A 21,521-nucleotide genomic window follows, 5' to 3' on the forward strand; every position below is an offset into this window, starting at 1 on the left:
GAATCGGCTAAGCTTGCTAATGCCTATATCCTTGGCATGTTGTATGTGCATATGTGTGTGTATATATATATATATACGCACTCCAACGCAACTGAAGTTTTCCTTAGCCTTCACCATTTTAATATACACGCACTACTACTTCCCACACTAGGATTGGTGTAATGTTCTGACTCTTTTATAAACCCTTTTAGTGTGCTCCAGCATTGATGTTACTTTCCCGATCAGTTCTCTGCTGAGACGCGTACACGTAATGAACGTGTCGCAGCTTTCAGAACAGCGCACTGGTTTAAATTGTGCTTGCAAAAGCTTCACCATTCCGTAACACAACTCTAGAGTGTCTTCTACTCTAGAACCGTTGTCCGATTCCCTACATTCCTTCAATTTTCCCACGATCACAGCTCTACAGGGCTATGGGACACACTAGTATATTCTCAAACGCTGTTTGCTAATGGCGGCTCTCACTACACCATTTGCTGGTCCTACCGTAGAGTATGTGTGTGTGTGTGTGTATGGCTCACCAATGAGTGAATGAACTCTTGTGTTTCGCTTCCTAACTGTTAGCCCTTTAATCTCAAATGCTTCTAAAGTAAGTAAGGGCGCAGCCACCTACTCCTACAGCTGTATTATTCTTTCACCCTGGTGCATCTTCTCTGGTCTGCAGATTGTTTTTCGAACACAAACACACACGACACTCTCGGAACATACGTATATATGCCATTGAATTTATTTTAGAATGGTTCTGGTTGCATTTTTGTTTTTCTCCTATTTTCCCACCATCACGCTGTGTGTGCATGTGTTCGCTTTTTTTTCGTTTTGTTTGGCTTGCATGTTTGCTAACCACTAAAAATTGGAAACGTTTTTTCACTAAGGTAAATGAGCATGTTCTTGTTTTGGATTTATCTTCTTTTTTTTGCTTTGTTTTCATTTCTTTTGTTTTTGGTTATTTCCCTCCTACTCATCTTAGTGGGATACTTGTGTTCATGTTTGGGCTATTTGCAGCAAAGTTCCATGTAAGATAGGGATTCGCACGTATGTTTGTGTGGATGTGTGTCGTAACAGTTTGATTACCTTCTTTGATTATGCTTCTTCGCAAGATGTGTGTGTGTGTTTGTTTTTTTTTTTACAAGAAGGAAAACATGTTCTGAGTGTTTAACCCTTTGAAAAAAAGGGAAAATGGGACAAGAGATCTCGTGAACAGATGTAAAGTGTGTGTTTGTGGCATGAACATTACAGAGTGTTGCAATTTACATTGTCTTTCCCGTTTTCTCATCCTAATCATTGGATTTGCTATGTACAAGCAATCAACTATCAAACAGTGTGTTTTGCTTGGTTTATATGCTTTTACATGTTTAAACAGGCTAAATTAGTGAAATTATTGAGCTGCCAAAGGTAGTAGTTCCGTTGTTTAAACCACCTGTTCAAATCGACAAATGAAAACACCTGTGTTAAGGGGAAATTTCAATCCTATTGCTTCTGCTACAATGAACCAATGTGCATTTCGAGAACTAATCAACGTGTTCGTTGGAACACACTGATGTATGTTGCCTTTGTAGCAATAAGACCAGCCTATCGCATCTGTAATAAAACGTACAACAACCCAAAACAAAACCGCGTTGTGTTCTCATTTTGTTTTCTGTTCTTACATTGCTTGTTTACATTGGAGCTAGATCGTGTTTAATCGGTACACAATTCTTTCTAGCGTTGCGTAAAGAAAATTGGTTTTCTCCATTTCACGCTTTCCGATTGCTTGATTTGATCTCGTTTTTTTTATATTGTGCCTTTAGAAAGATTGCAACGACTGTGAGCATCGAGAGAACGAGCATTTCTGAATTTGGGCTTTTACCACTGTCGTCTTGTCTTGTTAAAGGAGGAAACGAAGCCTAGAGTTGGGAGTAGAGTATCGTCAGTTCATTTTATTTCTCACTACTATTGAATGCGACGTGCCAAGCGCCAGCAAACGCGTTCGAGTGACGGTTGTATACGGTTAGCAGCTTATAACACGCTGCACAACCCATATATACGTTCGTTTTAGCCATTCAGAAAAGGAAAGTACTTCGTAGCGGAACTTCGTAGTTGTATCTGCTCTGTATCCTCCCCCCAATCCCCCTACTCACTCCTCTCTCTATTCTCCTATCCTTCGACGTAGGACGCTAACAATGCGCCACTGAATGTTAGGTTTAAACAATATACCCCTCACATACTACGCTAAACGTGCCATCTCTCAGCTGGCAAAAAGGAAAAGCTTGCCAATTTGCTCTCAAATCGGAAGGAAACGTATGAGAACGCACACAAGCAGCTTCACTAGTTCGCAGCAATATAGTTTAATATTTACAACAAGGATATCAACTAAAGGCGTTAACGAATAATTCATCTTTTCTGTTTCGTAGCTAAAAGTATGTCTGGTGTAGGCATTTGTTGTTGTTTTCTATCTCTCACACACACATTTTCTTAGTATCCTCCTCGTATCACCCTGCAGGTGATTAATATGCATCACCTTTTCCCTTGCTAATTAGTTGCAACCCCTCGACATTGCTAGTTTAATAATCTGTACAGTTTAGGATTTATTTTTCAGGGCGTGGGTGGCGTGGGTGGCGAAGGAAGGGATCGGCTAATTCATTTTGGCTCCCTAGGCTGCTGTCAATCGCTCTTCGTGTGTACTGTGTGTGTGTGTATGTGTGAGTGTGTTTAATTTTTTTACAAAACCCTAATTTCATCCGAGTAGTTATTTGTCGTTAAATTTAATGCTTACAAACTAACCGTTGCTACGCTTCCTGTACAATTGTATGAACTCAAACCGTTTTATTTTTATCTCTCTCTCTCGTTTTCTCTGTCGCACATACATGCCTTCGACTACATTCAGGATACAGCTGTGCAGCTTCCTATTCTCGTAAAAGTCCTGCATCCGTTTGCCATCACCGCCAGCCGCACACTTGTTCTGATATCATTTTCTATCGCATTCCAAATTTGCTATTGGCTATGCTCCCACTAGTTTGCTTTTTGCGTGTAGTCGTTTTTGTCTAAAAAGCTGTAGCTAATGCGAAAAATCCTTTAACCAGGAAACGGTCAAACAATATTGTTTTTCCACCAACAGAAACCCCGGTTAGTTCAGCTTGAACTAAACGCCGCGATAATAAAAAAAATAGAAAAAGAATAAAAGTCCTGTGTACTGTATCGCGCTATTCGATAAAATACGCTCAACATGAACGACTAAGCGCAGTACAAAATTACAAAAAAATGTAATGAAGTCGTACAGTCGGTTAAAAAAGTAGAATTCATTGCACACAAACGTTTTTTACGAGGAAATAAAAAAAAAATTGTTGCATAAATTATTACAACAAACAGGTTTCATATTAATTTCTTTTCATAATCGAATGGGACTGTTTTTTTTTTTTCGCAAAAAAATAAAATAAAAGAAAATGCAATGCAATATATATAAAAAAAAAACAATTACAATTATTTCCATATGCGTCCTATGAATTTCGCTTCTTCTTGCAGTGCCTCTTACCCAAAAGGTCACAGGATGGTGTAGCGGTGTAAAGGAAACGGTTACCGGTTCCGGTTGTATTTTTGTTTTGTTTGTTTTTGTTTTGGCACTAAAAGGCGATTGGCGATGGGTGATAGAAACTGGCGCCCACTTAATGCATGGTTTACTTGCACAGACAATAGCCCGCGCAAGCATGTATACACAACCGCTGAATGGAAGAACCGGTACCCTTCACCCCGTTTACATATCCGTGACCAGATCACCGGGCCAGTGCTCGACATGACTTGGCAGGAAAGAAAAGAAAAAAACGGATAGAAGATGGGCACAGAAGGTACACGCGGGGGAGCTACACACAGTGATAATAGTGCGAGGTCATATAACGAACACCTATAGGACCTAGAGAGTGTCATATGCCGCAGGCAAAACAAAAACTATTTACAAATTTAACCAACGGGATGTTATTTGTGTAACGCACCGCTCTCCACCGAAACGAACGGGCTCGGCTTTCTATTAAAATCGTGTCCATTTGATGTCTATCTGCCATTTTTAATAGTAACAGTAGTTTGGGGAGGCTGCCGTGATTCGGGTAGCTTACGTTTGCGCGTCCTAGCAATATTTTTTTTGTCCAGATGTAACAATTTCCGTGGCCAGTTTTATAACAATTTCCCTGGCGACTTCGGTAGAAGATATATATGGATCTGTATCTATCGGTGTGTAGATGTGTGCGGATATTGTGTGCGTGTGTGTGTGTGTGATTTACCATAAAGGAGGGGAATGTGTGTTTTCCTAACTTTGAAGTTCTAAGCTCGCTAGCAAATACGCTGTACCAGAGAGTCGACGGTTGGATGTGGGAAAATTTTCCATTTTCTTCTGGTATGAATACCTTTGCCTACCTCTCTCTTTCTCTCTCTCACACACACACACAAACACACATGCTACGAACACATACAGACACACATACAGACGGGTCACGTTTACTGTGCGCTGATGTTTTGCCGCAAGCCGTCGCTAATCGTTTCGCCAGTGTCGTCGCCCAGCAAGCAATGCATGGGCAGCAGCAGCCGCAGCAGCTGCTGCCGTTGCTGCGACAATCGAAGAGGACGACGACGAGGAAGAGGGCGGGGGCGATGAGGAGGAGGGTGTCGTATGGGTTGACGGTAACAGCAGATTGGTGCTGGCCACAGCGCTGATCCCGGCCGTTGCAGGACGACCGAACGTACCACCACCTCCTTCGCCGCTGCTCGCACCACCACGCAACAGTAGCAGATGTTGTTGCTGCCGTTTAATGCCCTTTGCCACCGATAGGCCCATTTGATTGATGTTGCTGTTGCACTGCAGCAGCACGCTAGTGCCGGCATTGGTGCAACCATTCCGCGGGTTGCCACTAACACCACCGACGCCGACGCTTGTGTAATGGTTTGGCAGTGGTTCCGGCAGCGGTTGAAACTGTAGCAGCTGGTGGTGCTGTTGCTTATTCGCGTCCGTTTGACGGCGCAGCAGTAGCGATTGATTGTTGTTGTTGAGCTGATGGCCTGACTGCGCATGTTGTTGCTGCTGCTGCTGCTTTATGATGATACTTTTGCGGCCACACCTAGACGGTGCTGGAACAGCTTTGTGGTTGAACGATGGCACCACGCTAGCGGGTAGAAGTTCGTCCGTGACGTGCAACAGTCGCCGACCGTTTGTTCTGCCAGCTGGGGGCGACGGAATGATAATGCCTTTCTTTGCGTGTACGCTGAAAAAGCTGGTGCCGGTGGTACCGCTGCTAGCGACAGTCGTAGTAGTGACCGTAGTTGGCAAACTGCTGGTGGTGGTTTCGTTTGCTGTCATCAGTACGAGACGATCGTTATGGTTCGGCTGCTGGTTAGGGTCAACACCGTTCGCAATCGCAATCACTCGATTACTGCTGATGGCGGGCGGTGGTGGAGGTGGTGGAGGTGGTACCAGTGGTGCCGGTGGCATCAGTACCGATCGGTGCCCTTCACCACCACCACCAACACCCGCAAGCTTCAGGGCACTTTTATTGCTGGGCTGCACTGTCGGGACAGTAGTGGACAGAAGGTGCGTGGTGTTGCTGACGGAACATGCGACCGAGACGGCAGTTGCGGTGGTGGTGTTGGTGACGATGGTACAGATAACTGGCGACGGTGTGGATGGTGAGATCGGGGACGCGACAGTACCGAAGGTCGTCGATACGGCTGCTCCGGGTGGGACGCCACCCTTCCTACTACTGACACCGGTGCTGTGGTGGAAAAATAGCTAAGACGAGCTGGACTGGTTCATGTTACCGAACATGCCGGTGGAAAAGGATGTCTGCTGACCGACCTGATTACCACCGGCACCGCCAGACCCACCGGAACCACCGCCACCGCCACCGCCGCCGCCTCCGCCACCACCGGCACCGGTACCACTGGTGCTGCTGTTCTGTCCACCAGCGTGCTGGTTCTGCGCGTTTGACGACCGGTTGTGCTTCGACACTGGTGGCTGCAGGTACTCGTGCTTTGCCAGTGCGAACACATCCATCCGGTCCTCCTTTCGGTACGCGAGACAGCCCCGTATAAAGCTCTGTTTGGGGAGGGGGGGAAGAAAAGGAACCAGTCAATCGAAGAAGAGAAAAGAATTACGTGCACGAAGAAAAAAAACACCTACCTTCGCCTCATTGGACACGGTCGGTTTGTTGGCGAACTGCACCTCGGTCGCCTTGAGGATTGTATTCTCCTCCAGGATCGTTGCCTGGGACTGGTTGTGACCGAACGGCTTCTTGCCATACAGACACTGGTAAAAGATGACGCCAACGCTCCAGACGTCCACCTTGGACGAGATTTTCGGTGGATTTTTACCGACAACGAAGCACTCTGGCGGCAGATACCTGACCGCCACACGTTGCGACAGATGCGATAGAAAGCAGAGCAAATACAGGAAGAGAGAAAAAGCAAAACAATTAGTATTAGCTTGAAGACAATTGTAGCAACACATACAACCAAATATACACCCGCTTGTCAGAATGGAAACGGATTCCTTCAGACCAATCTTTCACGTAAGAGCCGATCGAAATAATAATCAATCAATTTCTAGCGCAACAAAAACAACAACAAAAACACCCTAATTTTTTACCACTCAGGCCATTGCTAACCTATCACAAGAAGCAAAATTTCATAACTAACGTAACACACATCGGACACGTGAATGGCATGTCACTGTTAAATTGGTTGGTTCGATATAAAAGCTACTGAATTGAGATCTACTTAATAGTTTTGTCGCTATCGGGGACTACCACCCACACACAGACACACACGCCGCCGGGTAGGGCTCACTGCGCGCTTCGTTGCTCACCAATAAGTTCCAGCACCTTGTGACGTAAGGTCCATACCATGGTCGGGGTTATAGTTCTCTTCATCCATCACCTTCGACAGACCGAAGTCGGTAATTTTGATCTCACCGCACACATTGCCCTCGGTAAGCAGTATGTTGCCCGGCTTCAGATCGTAGTGTATGATCGGCGGTTTGATCTCATTCAGATACTTCAGTGCCGATACGACCTAAAGGAAAAGACCAACACAACCAGCATTCATTAGGGGCTCTGTACGCAACAGCAATAAAGCCTTTACCCACCTGCATTATGATCGATCGTGCCTCCTTTTCCGGGATGGTTTTGTGCTGCTTCAGGTAAAAGTCCAGATCGTGCCCGTCACAGTACTCCAGCACGGTGCAGAATGAATTGGCATCGATTTCAAACACATCGTACAGCTTAACCACCCGCGGATGGTCGAGCGCCTTATGGATGTTGTACTCCCGCAGCGCATGTCTGTAAAAATAAGGAGATTTAGTTTATTCAATTTAGCATATTCACATCTTTATTGCTCCGGTACTCACTTGATATAGTTCGCCTTCTTGTCCTCCTTCCAGTCTTTGTTTAGCTGGTGCACCTTACACGCCACGTACCGCTGCTCCTTCAGGTCGAACGCTTTGTGCACCTCGGAGAAGCCACCCTTACCAAGCAGCATCAGCAACAAGTACCGATCGTTCAGCACCGGATGATTGTTGAAGCGTGACTACACCGAGAATATAAAACGAAGATGTGTTATAGCAAAACCATCCACCAAAGGAACTGTCCTCCACTTCATCCTACCTGATCCTCGTTGTGTATTCGCTTCAGCTCGCGTATGTGTAGATTACGTTCCCGCTCCAACTTCTCCATCTCGAGCTGCAGGTCAGCGTCCTCCTTCTTGAGTGCACTCTGGCGCAACTTCAGTATCTCGTCGCATTCGTAGTACTCCTGTAGGGTGAACGTGCTATTGCTGCTAACGACCGGGTCCGGCTTGAGGAAGGTACTGTCATTGCCATTATGCAGCGCCGAGCCACCTCCGCCACCGCCAACATTGCCGGCACTGCCACCAACAACACCGCTGCTGCCCATCGCAACAACGGCACCCGTACCCACACCGGTACTGCCTGGACCACCGCCACCCCTATCGCCTGTAACACCGGTACCGCCCGAACCACCGCCCGTCGCCGACGAATTGTTACGTTTCCTACCTCCCTCACTGTTTGTCGGTCGCTTCTTCATCAGCAGCTTCTTCTGACGATCGATTTCCTCACGCTCGGCAGTGATTTCTTCCTGGCGTCTAAAATGAAAGAAATGAGAGATTCTCAGTTATATATCTAACCACCATTAACATCTCTAACTACTTCATTAACTATCTCGCACGGTAAGTCCGTGAAACAAATGTATCCCGCGTTTACTTACTTCGCCAGCTCCTGAAAGGCGTAACCATCGGTCCAGTTCTCCTGGAAGGTAGCGCCGACACGCTGCGTCACAAACTGTCCAAGCCGTAGCCGATTCTGCATACACTTCTGCCGTGCCTCCTTCTTCTCGATGTTGCTCTTCTGCTTGAGCAGCTTTTTCACCACCTCGACGCATTTGCTGATTTGGCTTTTGTGCTGCTCGATCGCCTTCTGGTGCACGTTCAGCTGACACTTCTGCTCGTCCGACAGCCGGGATAGTTCGTCCACCCGCGTCCGGCTGCTTTCGAAGTCGTGGTCCCGCTCGGTAATGTCTGCCTGCGTTAGATCGGTTTGCACGAACTTGGTCAGCATGAGCGTTGTCGTCGTCGTTGGTGTCGTCGGTGTTGACGGTTGCTGCTGCTGCTGCCCAAATTTGCTGCTACCGAAGTTGCTACCGTTATTGTTGCTACTGTCGCTTTGCTGCTGCTGCTGCTGCTGCTGCTGTCCACCCCCCGGTGTCGTGTTCGTGGAGGAGGTAGTTTGCTGATGTTGCAGCTTCTGCCCAATTGACTTGGTGGTGGTGACGACCGCACCACCCGGCAACTGGAGAATGGAATTATTGTTCTGGCCACCGTTACCACCACCTGAACTGTTGCTCGTCGTCGAGGTGGCAACGGATGTCGTTATCAACGGGGTGTTCGTGCTACCGATCCCGCTCGGCTGCTCCCCGCTAGGGGTGGTTGATCCCGTCGTCGTGCCTCCGACTCCACCAGTAGCACCACTAACACCACCACCGCCACCGTTACTACTGCTATTGCTGCTCGTATTACACGACACCAGTGTAACCCGCTGATGGTGATGGTCGGTGGTTCCGGTGTTGCAGCTGTTACTAGCTGCTACTGTTGACGTGGGGGTATTACACTGCAGCTGATGGTTCGTCGACGCACTACCGGGTAGTGCTGAGTTCTGACCAGTCGGCTGCTGCTGCTGCACTGCCGTTTGCTGGGATGCTATCGTTGCCTGCGCCTGAGAGTCACGCTGTTGCTGCGTCGATACGACAGACGATGATTGCTGCTGTTGCGTACCTTGAGCTTGATGTGCTGTTTGCTTCTGCTGGCTGGCTGCCGTACCGACCGATGACGGTTGTTTCTGGAGCATTATCGATGAGGTGCTGCTATTGTTCGCCACCAGTACAATCGGTTGGTACTGCTGTAGCTGCTGCTGCTGTAAGGACACTCCTGAACCGGCCGCGCCTGTGGTGGCAGTAGCACTAACCAGTGGAGTAATGATCGGCGACAGGACCGTCGTCGCTGAGGGGGTGGGCGTTGCGGCGGCTGCCTTGGCCGCCTCTACCGCCGCTGCCGCTGCCATAGCTGCCGAGACGGATGGAGGAACTTGTACGGAAGAGTTGTTGTTGCCGCTGCCGCCGCCTGCAGCTACCGATGACGGTGTCGGCGAAGGTGAACCTGCTGCAGTCTGCTGTTGGCGCTGTGTTCGACTACTGCTAAACATATCCGTCTGTTGCAGTGTGCCGACATTATTGTGGCTATTGTTACCATTGCTCCCGATGCTGGCGCCCACCGAAAGTAGTGGCGTTTGCGGACTAGGGGGGTACATGGGATATTGGCCACCGGTGTGGGGGGACTGCTGCTGCGGGTTCGGACTTTTCCGGGAGGGACCTGTGGTGGTTCCGACGGTCCCACCACCACCCGGATCCACATGCGGGGAATTAGATATTGCTCCTAGTGAACCGACCGCAACGGTAACGCCACCACCGAGCGCATTATTGTTGCTACCGGTGCCGGCACCACTGCTGCCACCACTACCGACCGCGGTAGTAATGGCGCTGATGCATGTTACACCACCGACTAACTGGTTACTACTACTACTGGACACACGGAGCGAGGCCACCGTCGGTAGCCCCGGGTGTTTAGAAAAAAAATCTTTTATCTTCTTATTATCACTGTGAGCCGGCAGCGTCAACCGCAGACCCTTAATATTATCTCTACTATCACGAAAATGACCCCCACCCGTTGCGCTACCCAGTGTTCCACCGCCACCGCCTCCACCACCTCCACCGCCCGGACCACCGTTATCGTCCGGGGCCTTCCGTTTTCGCTTCCGTTCGGAAGCGGTTCGCGACACCTTCTCGGACGTTGGGGTCGTCACGACGGGTAGGGTGGTTGCCACCGGACTGCTCATGATCGTTTCCGGCTCCTTATCACTATGCGACGAACCCGTGCTCATGTTCGAGTCCTGATCCTTGTTGTTGTTATGGTGGTGGTGCGCGTGATGAGAGTGATGCTGCTGGAGGTTACCGACAGGGATGGGTGGATGCAGGGCGGGCGTTGTACCGGGTGTTGCCGTCGCTACCGCCACTCCCGCTGTCGTCGTTGTCGTGGTCGTCGTAGACTGTGCCGTATCCACCAGGGCGCCTTTGCTACTGGCACTAGTGCCCGTTCCCCCGTTATTATTGCCTCCTCCTCCTCCACCACCACTGCCTGTCCCTGCTCCGCCCACACTGTTAACAGTACTTCCTCCGCTGCCGCCACTGCTACCGTTACCGCTGCCACTGCCACCACTACCGCCTCCACCACCACCGCCGCCGCCGCCACCACCACCACCGCCGCCGCCGTTGCCACTACCAGCACCGCAAAGGACAGCAGCAATTGCTGCCGCGGCGGCAGCAGACGTTTGCTGTTGCTGCTGGTGCGAGCTCAGCACCGTTGTCACTTGCTGCTGATGATGCTGCTGATTGCCGCTGTTAAAGTGCGGCTGATGGTGATGATGCGATTGCTGCTGCTGTTGCTGTTGCTGCTGGAGATGATGCGACGTGTGATGGTGGTGTGATGCAGTTTGATCGACCTGGCCAACTTGTTGTACTATTGTTGTTTGTGGTGCCATCTGCAGCTGCGTACCGGCCGACATCTGCTTGCCAACAGCAAACCAACCGATCCCCGGTGGAAGAAAGCAGAACGGATAGAAAGGGGGAAACGAGAAGAAAATAAGAGAACGTCAGAATGGAAGATAATGCTGCAAGATTGAGAACTAGCACTCTACCACTCGCACATTTCTCATGGTGCACTGAGACCCGCAAGCATTTGTCCGCTAGAAAGACTGTTGAAAAGTGTAATACATTTTGTTTGCGCATTAATTGAATGATTCGATGCACATACGGTTGCTCTGATGTAAATTACAAACTACGTCCAGCTTGTTTTATGTAAAGGAGTTGCATTTGGATTACGAATTCATTCCTTTAGCACATTTTGGAGATATGTTTTACGTTATAACTAACACTTGTTCTATGTTGTGCTTAAATATTCCATTACTCAACGAAATTTTGCTTTTAGTGAAACACACACACATGAGAAAAGTAATAGAAAATGCTAACTGGCAAAGCGAAAAAAAGAAAAAAGGACACCTCGGAAAAAATTGAAACACACGCATACCCACAGTACAAAGGTACCGTTAATGGTTATGTAGCGAAAAAGGAAACACACCTGGGTACTGTTCTCCTTGGGTAGCATACGTTACATCACAGGGTGACGAAACGGCTACGATTATGAATTGAAAACGTCACGATAGAGACGGTGTATCGGTCATTTGTTGAGCCGCACAAAACAACAGCGACAATCCATCATGGCGGCCGCTACGATTAGTGCAAAATTATTCTCATAGTCGCCGTTTGGAAGTTTTCAGATTCGTTAGGGTATGCGGATACAATGGTTCAAGTCCATTTTGTTCCTAATACAAAAAAATAACCACTTATAATTTTATTCTGCTATTGCCCCTATACGCAAGGCGCACTCGTTCTGATAACCACTACGAATCCTTTGATTTGGCGAGCTTTTACGCGGTAAGAACGAAAGAAATAGATGACACACGTTGTCGAAAAGAGGTGAGTGAAGCACTATCTCATCGATCCAATACACTAATGGTGGCACTCGCATCGAACTGGTCGTTATCTAGACTCACGGTGGCTTTTAAACAAATACGGAAGCTATAAACTAAGGGAACAGTTTACTATCCATAAGTGCGATTCTTTCCAGATTCAAAATTCAGATTCCGATTGGTTCAAAAGCCGCTATAATGTTATTACCAACTTATCAGCAAGTTTGAAAGTATCAGTTGCTTACAGCTTAATAGAAAGTACTAATTAACTGTTCGGTTGTGTTTTCACCCCAGACCGAACTCTTGTTGTTTGGTCGTATCTTATCTACGATACATTTCTAGCCGGCACAATCAACAAAAACGTTCCAAAATTTGCCCACTAAAGCAGCTACTAGTAACTTAATCACGCACAACAAAAAAGTATCAACATAAATTCCGCACGTTCATATTCTAGCCAAAGCGCGCCTGACACATAGCCCAACTGACATCTGAATAGTGATGGGGGCAAAAAAAAGGGACGCTCGCTCTCTGTCACTCGCACCGTCTTAATCGGCTCTGATTCGCAAAACATTAAATCCCGTCCCTTCTTTTCACCCTCATACGATACAAAACACACACACACACGCATACATTCGCTCAGCTACCAACAAAAGCCCGAGAATTTCAAACACTTCTATTACCGTATGGACAACATGGCTTCCCTTCTCGTGTTTTTGAGCCCGTGCGGAAGAGACGGAGAAACGACGTTCGGGGATGCTCTCTTTCCGGTAACGTGGTCGACCGTCGAACCCGTACGTCGGGCGGCACTAGTCGACGAATAGAAAAGATGAAAAACCGTTCCTTCGTACACTGGTACACGCCGCTACCACTACGCAATCCGCGCTCGTATATACACACACTTGACGTTTGATTTTGGTGTACCGACCACCCCAATAATGGCGACTTTGGATGATTGGTGTGACAGCACTGTAAGCTAGGGAAGGTATACTATGCGCGTAGTTGAATTTTTCAAGATGTCGCCAAAAACCGTACGCAAGAAAACGTGTCACTGTTTGGCCTTTTTATTTAATCACTCGTTCCAAAATTTTTGCTTTAACAATTCCTCTTTCTAGCAGTTGGTGTTGGTGTTTGATTGTGACACGGAGATGATGTTGCTTGTGTAAATCGGTTCCTTTCGTCCGTCCGTCGTAGTCACTGACAGGCGGTACTGAAACTCTGGACTAGCTTCTCTTCTCGCACACGAGACGAGACTAACTTTACACAAACACACAAACACCCGCGAGACACAGAGCTAAACAATATCCTCTCTCGATACGGACCTTTTTTTCTTTCTTCCCCACCTTGTCACTGTTTAGCTTGCAGTGCCGTGAGCATCAGAACGCAAACGTGAGCGAGAGGCTAAATGTGAGCAGGAGAGCCAGACGCAGGCGTATGCAATACGCGCGGTCCACTAGCACTACCTTAAGTTCGGCATTGACCGTCTGGTCTGGTCAGTGGCGCTTGTTCACAACGCGACCCACACCGCAGGGTTGTCCAACTTCCTGTCCAACGGTAGGCGACGATCGTACTTCAAACTGTAATATCGACTGATTGACAACTACTAAGAATTCTACTTCATATTCAATTTAACTTCAGGAATATTTCTTGAAAGTACTTCTATCGTATACCTACATAACATAACCCAAAAGAATCACATCAATACATCCATAAACACCATTATACCCAACTGTTTGTGTGCGTGTTTGATGATTCGCGTACTATAATTTCCCCTTCATCTGGGTACACTCAAATCGGAGAATATCGGAGCGGAAGCGCACACGCACCCCGTAGCTGAAACACACACACAAACACAAATGCTCTCTTCCTATCCCGCTTTCCCATTTGGTTTGCTCTCTTTCCCATTGTCGTACTGGTCCTACTTCTTGCGCAATTGAAATCTCCATGCTCTTGACAGACCTGATCTCTTTCCACTCTTCCCTCACACAGCAACCAAATCAAACCAGCGCTGATCGTTACACATCGTCACCAATCCGCGTGAGAAACCCGTGAGAGATGAATTGGAAACAAGCAAAAACATAAATAAATAAATATTATTACCTTCTGCGGCTCACTAATGGGCAGATTAAAGCACAATAAAATTGCACACATGGAAACGCACATTTTACAGGACTTACCCATTTAGTGTATGCGCCCATGTTATTATTTTTGTTGTTGTTGTTTTGTATTAAAACAGATAATAGAATGTATAATGCAGATATGGTTGCGGGGATGCAATAGAACAAACAATTCTAGCCCCTTTCCTCCACACTACCGCTCGTTTCTTCTTTTTGCCACCTCGCCAAACCAGCCAAAACTATTCCAACACAGAGTATTGAAGGGAAAGAAGAAGATAGAAAAAACTACCGAAACGGAACGTACAGCACAAGCCCGTCGCATCGTCGGCAACAATCGGAAACAATATGGCTGACGGCGGCAAACAACACACACATTGGCAAGATGGCTGACGACGGGTGGCGGTGGCAGCGGCGATACGCTTTCTTTTCGGTCGATTTGTGGCCGTCACAGCCGCCACACACCGTGCGTCCCCAAAATAAAAAAAAAATCCACCCCGTTGCACGAAGGGCAATAGCGCAAAGGGGCAAGGGGCATGTGATGCGATGTGCACGTTCATTACTCTTTCGTAGGATACCATTCTGTCGCCTCGCCATCTTGCAGCAACTACCTTCATTTTTGTACATTTTTTTTTGCTCATTTTGGGCAGCCAATCGCTTAGCCAATATAGCTTGTTCGGATTGGTTGGGGTGGGCAATGCAGATGTGCATGATGGTTGCCGCATCACCAGAGCGCACACAGCGTCGAACCGTTATAAGCCGCGCGCAATGACGACCTTTTTGGGGTGGCACTTTTCACCACCTTTCATCGGCCTGAGAAGCTAAGAGGTGTTCTAAACGCCGTCGACGTGGCAAGAGGCGCACACCGTATCACACCATGTACCAAGTGTTGGCAGGTAAGACGTAATACTGTTACAAGTGTCCTAAACGGCCAGATGGAAGTTCGCGCAAAAGCTTCTGGGAATTGGGAAGGGAGAGTGGAATGCATTTTCTTGGCTCGTTGAAGCTATCTTCCCACCATTTCATTTCAGTATGTTCATGGTGCGAGAACGCAAATGACAGCTCCTATATCCTGCGGACATTACGTATGAATGTTCCGGCTGCGAATAATGCTTCGTTGTTACGGCTCTTACGATCGATCGGGGTTCTCATTCCAGGTTCAAATAAGCTAGTCACGAAATACGTAGTGAGCTTAAAATGTTCCTGCCATGACATAGAGTACTCGCCACAAGAAATAGAGAACCCCCCCAAAAAGGAGTACTCCCCAAGAAATGGAGTAATCCTGAAATGTATTTCAAATCTACTCAATATCTTCAGTTCAGTTGGAATGCGTTACGATTCGCGCTACATCTCTAAAAATTTCAGAAGTTCCAAGATCCCATACGAAAATAAAGTACACTGCTACTTCGTTCTAGACAGTTTGACAGCAAAACTCCGTTCCATCCTCCATTCAATTGACAGGTGTGAAACAAATCTAACGCCTTGTGTGCGAAAAAGTATATCCATTCTACTACAGAGCAGCTTGGATGTTCCTGTTTCTGCCTGGCTAGAATGGATCGAACGGCAGAGAGCAACTAAAATCATGCTGGTCACTTGGAGTCATTTGGTGCGGGAGTTCAAAATCACTACACATACACAAACGGGCGCATGCACACGACACGGATCAATTGACGTCCCATTTCGCCTACATTTGCCACCCGGTGTGTACGAACGCGTGTGCGAGCAGGAAGAGACACCAACCAACCCAATTGTATATATGTGTATATAGGCTGGAAAGTTGTCCAATCTTTTACCACCGCTTTTTGCCCTTCCTAATTCACCTCTCATCATGTGTCCACAACCCCTTCCTCGCCCAGCTCTCTCTTTTTCCTTCTACCTCTTCCATATATTTTCGATGAATCCGGTTGTAAATGTGTGTGTGTATGTGTGTGTGTTTGCGTGTGCAGATAGAGGAAAACGCGCGACCACACCAAAGCATGTGTCGGTGAGAGAATGTTGCTAACACAGTACGCCTTTTTTGCCTTCGGGTTTTCGCGTATTTTCCCATCGAAAGAGCGTACGACAGTCCGTTTTTGGGGCGCGTGAGTGCTTCAGCAATGCCCACCATTCCCCAAGGTACGCACATACCGCTCGTCCGGGCCATATATTAACGGTAAGGCATATCTTGGCTAACTTGCAGCACAGCCCGCTCTCTCGTACAGCGTACATCTCGATCTGCTTCCTCGTTTTCCCAATTCGATCAAAGCGCTCAGACAATCGATCTGGGGTGTTTGTTCAAGATAGCTAGATTTTTAGATACATCAGCGAGTGATGGTTTTGGTAAATGTGTTATATCAAAATGTGAACGTTGGCATTGCCAGAATCTTTGGAGGTAATCATTCAATCAAAACCATTAGGCTTTATCTTCGCAGCGTAATGCTGTAAAGGTTTTTGGCACAGACGGTTATCAAGGTTGACTACACCCACTTGTATCGACCGATCTTGTTTCAGATACTTCAAACATGTCTATCCATTTTCCCGTGGAATCGTGGGCCGGAAGTCAATGCTTGTTTTGGACAGAGTTCATGTATTTTACACCTTATACATCAATATGATGTGTTTAAAAAGGCAGCCCGAGCCAACAGTCCCAAAACCCAAAACCGTGCCCAAAACCCTGGGATGAATCCTATAACATCATTCCCTCAAAGGATATACTTCTCTGGTGTCACATTAAAAATACAGAGTCCATAGTAACATTACTCTTGATTATAGCAAAAGACATTCAGACATTTCCAACACTCTTTTTACATTATCTAATACCCTTGAATGTCCTACACGAACAGTTTCAACCTAGCCTACCAATTTGGCTAAACCCTTTACATCTAGACCTCCCAACAAATCTTTATCTTAGTTCTTGGCTCACCTAAAGCTAGAGAGTAGGCATGACTTTCCAAATTCCAAACGAATCAAAATCGAGCGAAGGAATTCGAATTACCCGTACCAGCGTCGGTGGGCAACACACACATTGTTGCTAAGTGTCGTCGTATGAATTGTAAATGCGACTGAATGTGTCGCTAGTAGTAGCTGCACAAACATATTTGCTCCACTGATTGCATCTACACCCCTATCTGTATATTTTCTATGTACCCCATACGTCTGTTAGACAAGCTCGGAAACAAATATTGGATGTAACGCAGCTGTGGAAACCACCGATCGAAACAGCTAACTAGGCAATTAATTTATGGATCGTTATCATTAGCTTGATCAGAAATGCTCGAACATACTAACCCGACAAATCTTAACCCGCAACAATCAAACCCATACACACACACCGATCGCCGAATTAGGGAACACCCAAGAAACAAAAAATGGTTTTCTACACTACACCCTGCGTAGACAGGTCAAGCGGAAACACTAAATAGTCTCACCGTGCGAACGATACGGCTGTATTGGTGTGAGACTATGTGTACACGTTCGGCCGGGGTGGTGGTGTGTTGGGTGCTGCACTGCCAGCTGCATAATGTGTGTGCGACGACCCGATGCAAATGAGCGTGGAGAGCTTTGTCTTAATTTGCCCTGATACCGCATCGTCTACCGTCCAGCTACCCAGAGTTCGGTTTTCGTGATATAAAGGCGTACGCGCGAGAGAGCCGAAGCGACCATTTCTCAACAATCAAACGCGGATACTCTCATACCGCACAAAATCCCGCCAGACGACGCAGTGTAGCGGATGTGCGTTCACAAACTTGCGGCATATAGCGGCTTCGCGAACGCACGAACGATCTGCTACGACTATCGCACAGTGCCCCTGTCCCCTCAGGAACCGTTGAAGATGTCGACCGTGCGGCGATTTCTGGTTGCTCCTAGGCACACAACGACGCATAACATATCATGTGTCATATGCAGCGATGACTTCGCTAAGCGAGCTACGGATGAAGAGGGCGCCACTGTACACTAACCCGGTAAAAGGTGCCTACTGTATATATAGAACCAGTTCTACGACTGTGTTGACGCGGAGTTTCGCTGTCGGTCGCAGTCCAAAAAGCTGAAGCACTCACACGGAAGTTTTAATCGCAATAAAAGATATTGCGAAAAAAAACGAACGCACACCCATACACCTTATATGATGGAAACTAACGCGTTCATGAGATGTTGGAGGTGAGGGTTTTCTATTGGGAAATATTGAGTACAATGAAATGGGACCGTACCGTGTGTAGTGTTGATCGCACAAATACAGCTAGCACAAATATTAGCATAATTACGGCACGATAATGGCTGACAATGTACGTCACTTGCAAACACCGGACACTACCTGCTCGGTGTTCGGAGGGTATCACGCCTTTATCAAATTAAAGCATCTGTACTTTAGGCTAGATTACAATGTTGTAAATCGACACTATTTACGCACAAGAAGTGTCTTGTTAGAACCATTCCGTACTATTAAAGATTTCAAATGAGCAATACCCACAGACGGCAAGTTCTTCCAAACTACAAAGCATGACGTTCATGATGACGTTCTTAGTCGTAGAGCGTTCCGTCGGATGAGTTATACTACCAGTGACAAACAATTTCAACGTCTCATTGCAGCTGCCCTTAGCGATTGTTTTCGCAACAAATATGCTATAAACGATAGTTTAACTCACAGAACCGACGCACCCGTACCGGTTTGCTCATTGGTGATATAAATACCTCGGTAGGGGTCGTCTCGCCACCATCTTCGATCGAAAAAGAAGAGAGCAAGAAAAAAGCACACTAAAGTGTACCCCGTAAGCTAATGGTCATTATTATTCGTAGCCCTATAGTGTTTGTAAGTGTGTATTTTGTATTAAAAAAAAACACATACACACCGAGCGCACATTTCATTTAAGGTCATGTTCGCCGCAACAGCAACAACACAAACAGTCCTCATATCATTCCAGTCCTTATCCACACGCGATTGTGTTGGTATGAGAGATGTCTTTGAGTGTGTATGTGTGAGAGCGAGAGAAGGTGAAATAAAGAGAGAAAGAGAGAGATAGAGAGAGAAAGAAGGAGAGAGCGAGCAAGAACGAGAGATATCTAGTACGATCAAAACAAACCATAAAGGTAGCGTAAATACGCACCGGCAGCAACATTGAAGAGCTGCTGATGAGTTCTCTAAGAAACAGAGACACCCACGGTTCTATGGTTTAGATTGCGGCTAGAGCTCCAACTCTAGTGCCCCGTGGCAGTCAGTGACGTTTTGACCGTCGCACGTTGCGCACTCTGGGGCATACACTTTAATTTTCCAGAAATTGCTGACTTTTTCCACCCTTGGTGGATCGATTATTTGGCAATGCTATGATTTATCTAGACAAGTTAGGAGTATTGCAAATAATGGCAACAAATCAATATCACCATATGGGCACTCTTATTCTTGGCCTGCTAAGAGTTGAGCATGTCGCCAAGACATGGCCAAATCTCCAATCCGTTTCCAGGAAACTCAGTCCAGGGCTGCAGTCCTCCACCCACAGCTGCATCGGATCGGGCACTCATGACCATTTAAGAAATACAGGTAGTTCCCGAGATATCATTCCAGCTCTGTGATTTTTCAGCTCAAAAACGAGCAAAGAAGGAAAACGTCTCCACGAATGTCAAGTATAAACGGTATTGCTCCATGGATTTCTGCAGTACGCTATAATCGTGTATAGCAGGAACTACTTTATATATGATATATGTCAAGCGCAAACTGTCAACATTACACTTAACACACCATGAATAACATGTCACAGTGAAATGGACTCTTAGCTAAACATCTTAGCTAACCATAATCTTTGTAGTTCATATGAGCATACCTGTCACCGATCTGCTATAAAACCCAGTAGTTCCTCGAAACTTTCAAGTCGCAACGATTTCGGTGACCTTTATCTTCCCCCGTGAGTAGATTAATATATACTCATTGCATCATGCATTCCGCCTTATCAGTTATTAGTGGATAATTTGTTTCAATCATTATGGCGCCTTCAGTTGCTCGTTCCCTTTCCCGACACACACAAGGGAAACTAAACGAACGATCTTTCATCAGCATCGATAATCGATGTGCAAAATAATTTAACAAAAAAACTACATTTGCGCTTCACCCCTGCTGAGACCATGGAAGACTATCCTGTAGGGTGCAGGAAGGAACACCGTGGATGGTTGATTTATTGAATGGCGTGTGAGTGAGCGAGCGAGAGTGCGTGCGCTCGTGTTCTCTCACCAACACATCAACAGCAATGGAGTGCCCCGTCTTGCTTAGTGCCGCGGTCACGTCAGATGATTGAATGCGTAATGTGTACACAGAGAACGTGCAGAGAAGAGATAAACGAAGAGGAAAGGCAGATGCTTCGTAACAAGAAAATCGAAAGCAATGAAGAAGAGGAAGAAATCAGAAAAATCGACAAGAAATACGTGTAACGCAGAAAGCAAAACCTGTGACAGATGGGCGAAAGAGGAAGAAACCGATGACCATATTTGGTGAAAAACAAAACTCTACTCTGCTAAAGGATTTTTTGTTAGCAACGACGTTAGCAACATGAATAGGGAAGTGATAAAATGATTTAAACATTAACAACCTTGATAACTGCCATTTTGTAGCGTTAGATGAACCGATTTTTTATAGCGCTGCTATAAGAAATCTTTCACCACGTTCTGTTCGAACAGGATTAGTTCTTTCTTTTCCATTCGAAGTGCAAACCGATGTTCGTAACTGCAGGTACTGCTCTTTACGTTACCCAAATTCAACATGGCGTCTTTGGCTTAATGAACCGAGTAGTTGAACTCGATTCAATAAAAAAAATGAAAACGAATGAAACGGAAAGCGAAAGTTTGGACAACGCCAATGCAAATTTGCTTGCTTGGTTTAAGTTTCATTCTCCGTTGTGTGGTTTTTCTTCACATCGCACTTTAACCAAAGTTTGTACAGACCTTGTTTGATGGACGCATGCAGGTGAAATGATTACCAGCGAAGACAGTGGAAGAAATGAGAAGGATGAGATTTGCTATTTTGTATTCTTAACTGCGCAAGTGTGTTTGTGTTCATGAGGGGTTTCTTTTTTCTTCTTCTTTTTGTTGAATGATATTGTTACACACAATGTTGATTGTGTTTGTGGTGTGCTAATTTTATTTTTTGTTTTTCTTCCAACACACCACTTGCACGAAAAAGCCCACGTACCATCTACATCATCCACCATTACCTCCACACAAAACCGTTCACAAGCCTTAACCCCTCCACCACCACCCCTCCTGCCTTCCTTCCTCTTCTCTTCACATGAAGAGGTCTACAATAAAGAAAAATACACACACACACAGCGGTTATGCCATGTTGTTATCGC

The 21,521-nt window shown here is 46.6% G+C and overlaps 1 protein-coding gene across 11 annotated transcripts in view; it reads right to left on the reverse strand.

The window, feature by feature from the left end:
- Positions 1-5,743: 5,743 nt before the first annotated feature.
- The window catches only part of LOC125765482 (serine/threonine-protein kinase tousled-like 1), a 56,160-nt gene continuing 40,382 nt past the window's right edge, over positions 5,744-21,521 (reverse strand). For 8 of the 11 annotated variants that reach the window (XM_049430727.1, XM_049430709.1, XM_049430695.1 and 5 more), the window contains 7 exons: positions 8,232-11,137; positions 7,614-8,109; positions 7,358-7,536; positions 7,097-7,289; positions 6,818-7,023; positions 6,134-6,353; positions 5,744-6,049 (listed from right to left, as the gene is read on the reverse strand). In XM_049430727.1, coding sequence (XP_049286684.1) covers positions 5,744-6,049; positions 6,134-6,353; positions 6,818-7,023; positions 7,097-7,289; positions 7,358-7,536; positions 7,614-8,109; positions 8,232-11,137 — 4,506 coding nt within the window. The other 3 variants (XM_049430764.1, XM_049430771.1, XM_049430754.1) reach the window with 3 other exon arrangements.

Source organism: Anopheles funestus, chromosome X (assembly GCF_943734845.2).
Source record: "Anopheles funestus chromosome X, idAnoFuneDA-416_04, whole genome shotgun sequence".
NCBI lineage: Eukaryota > Metazoa > Arthropoda > Insecta > Diptera > Culicidae > Anopheles > Anopheles funestus.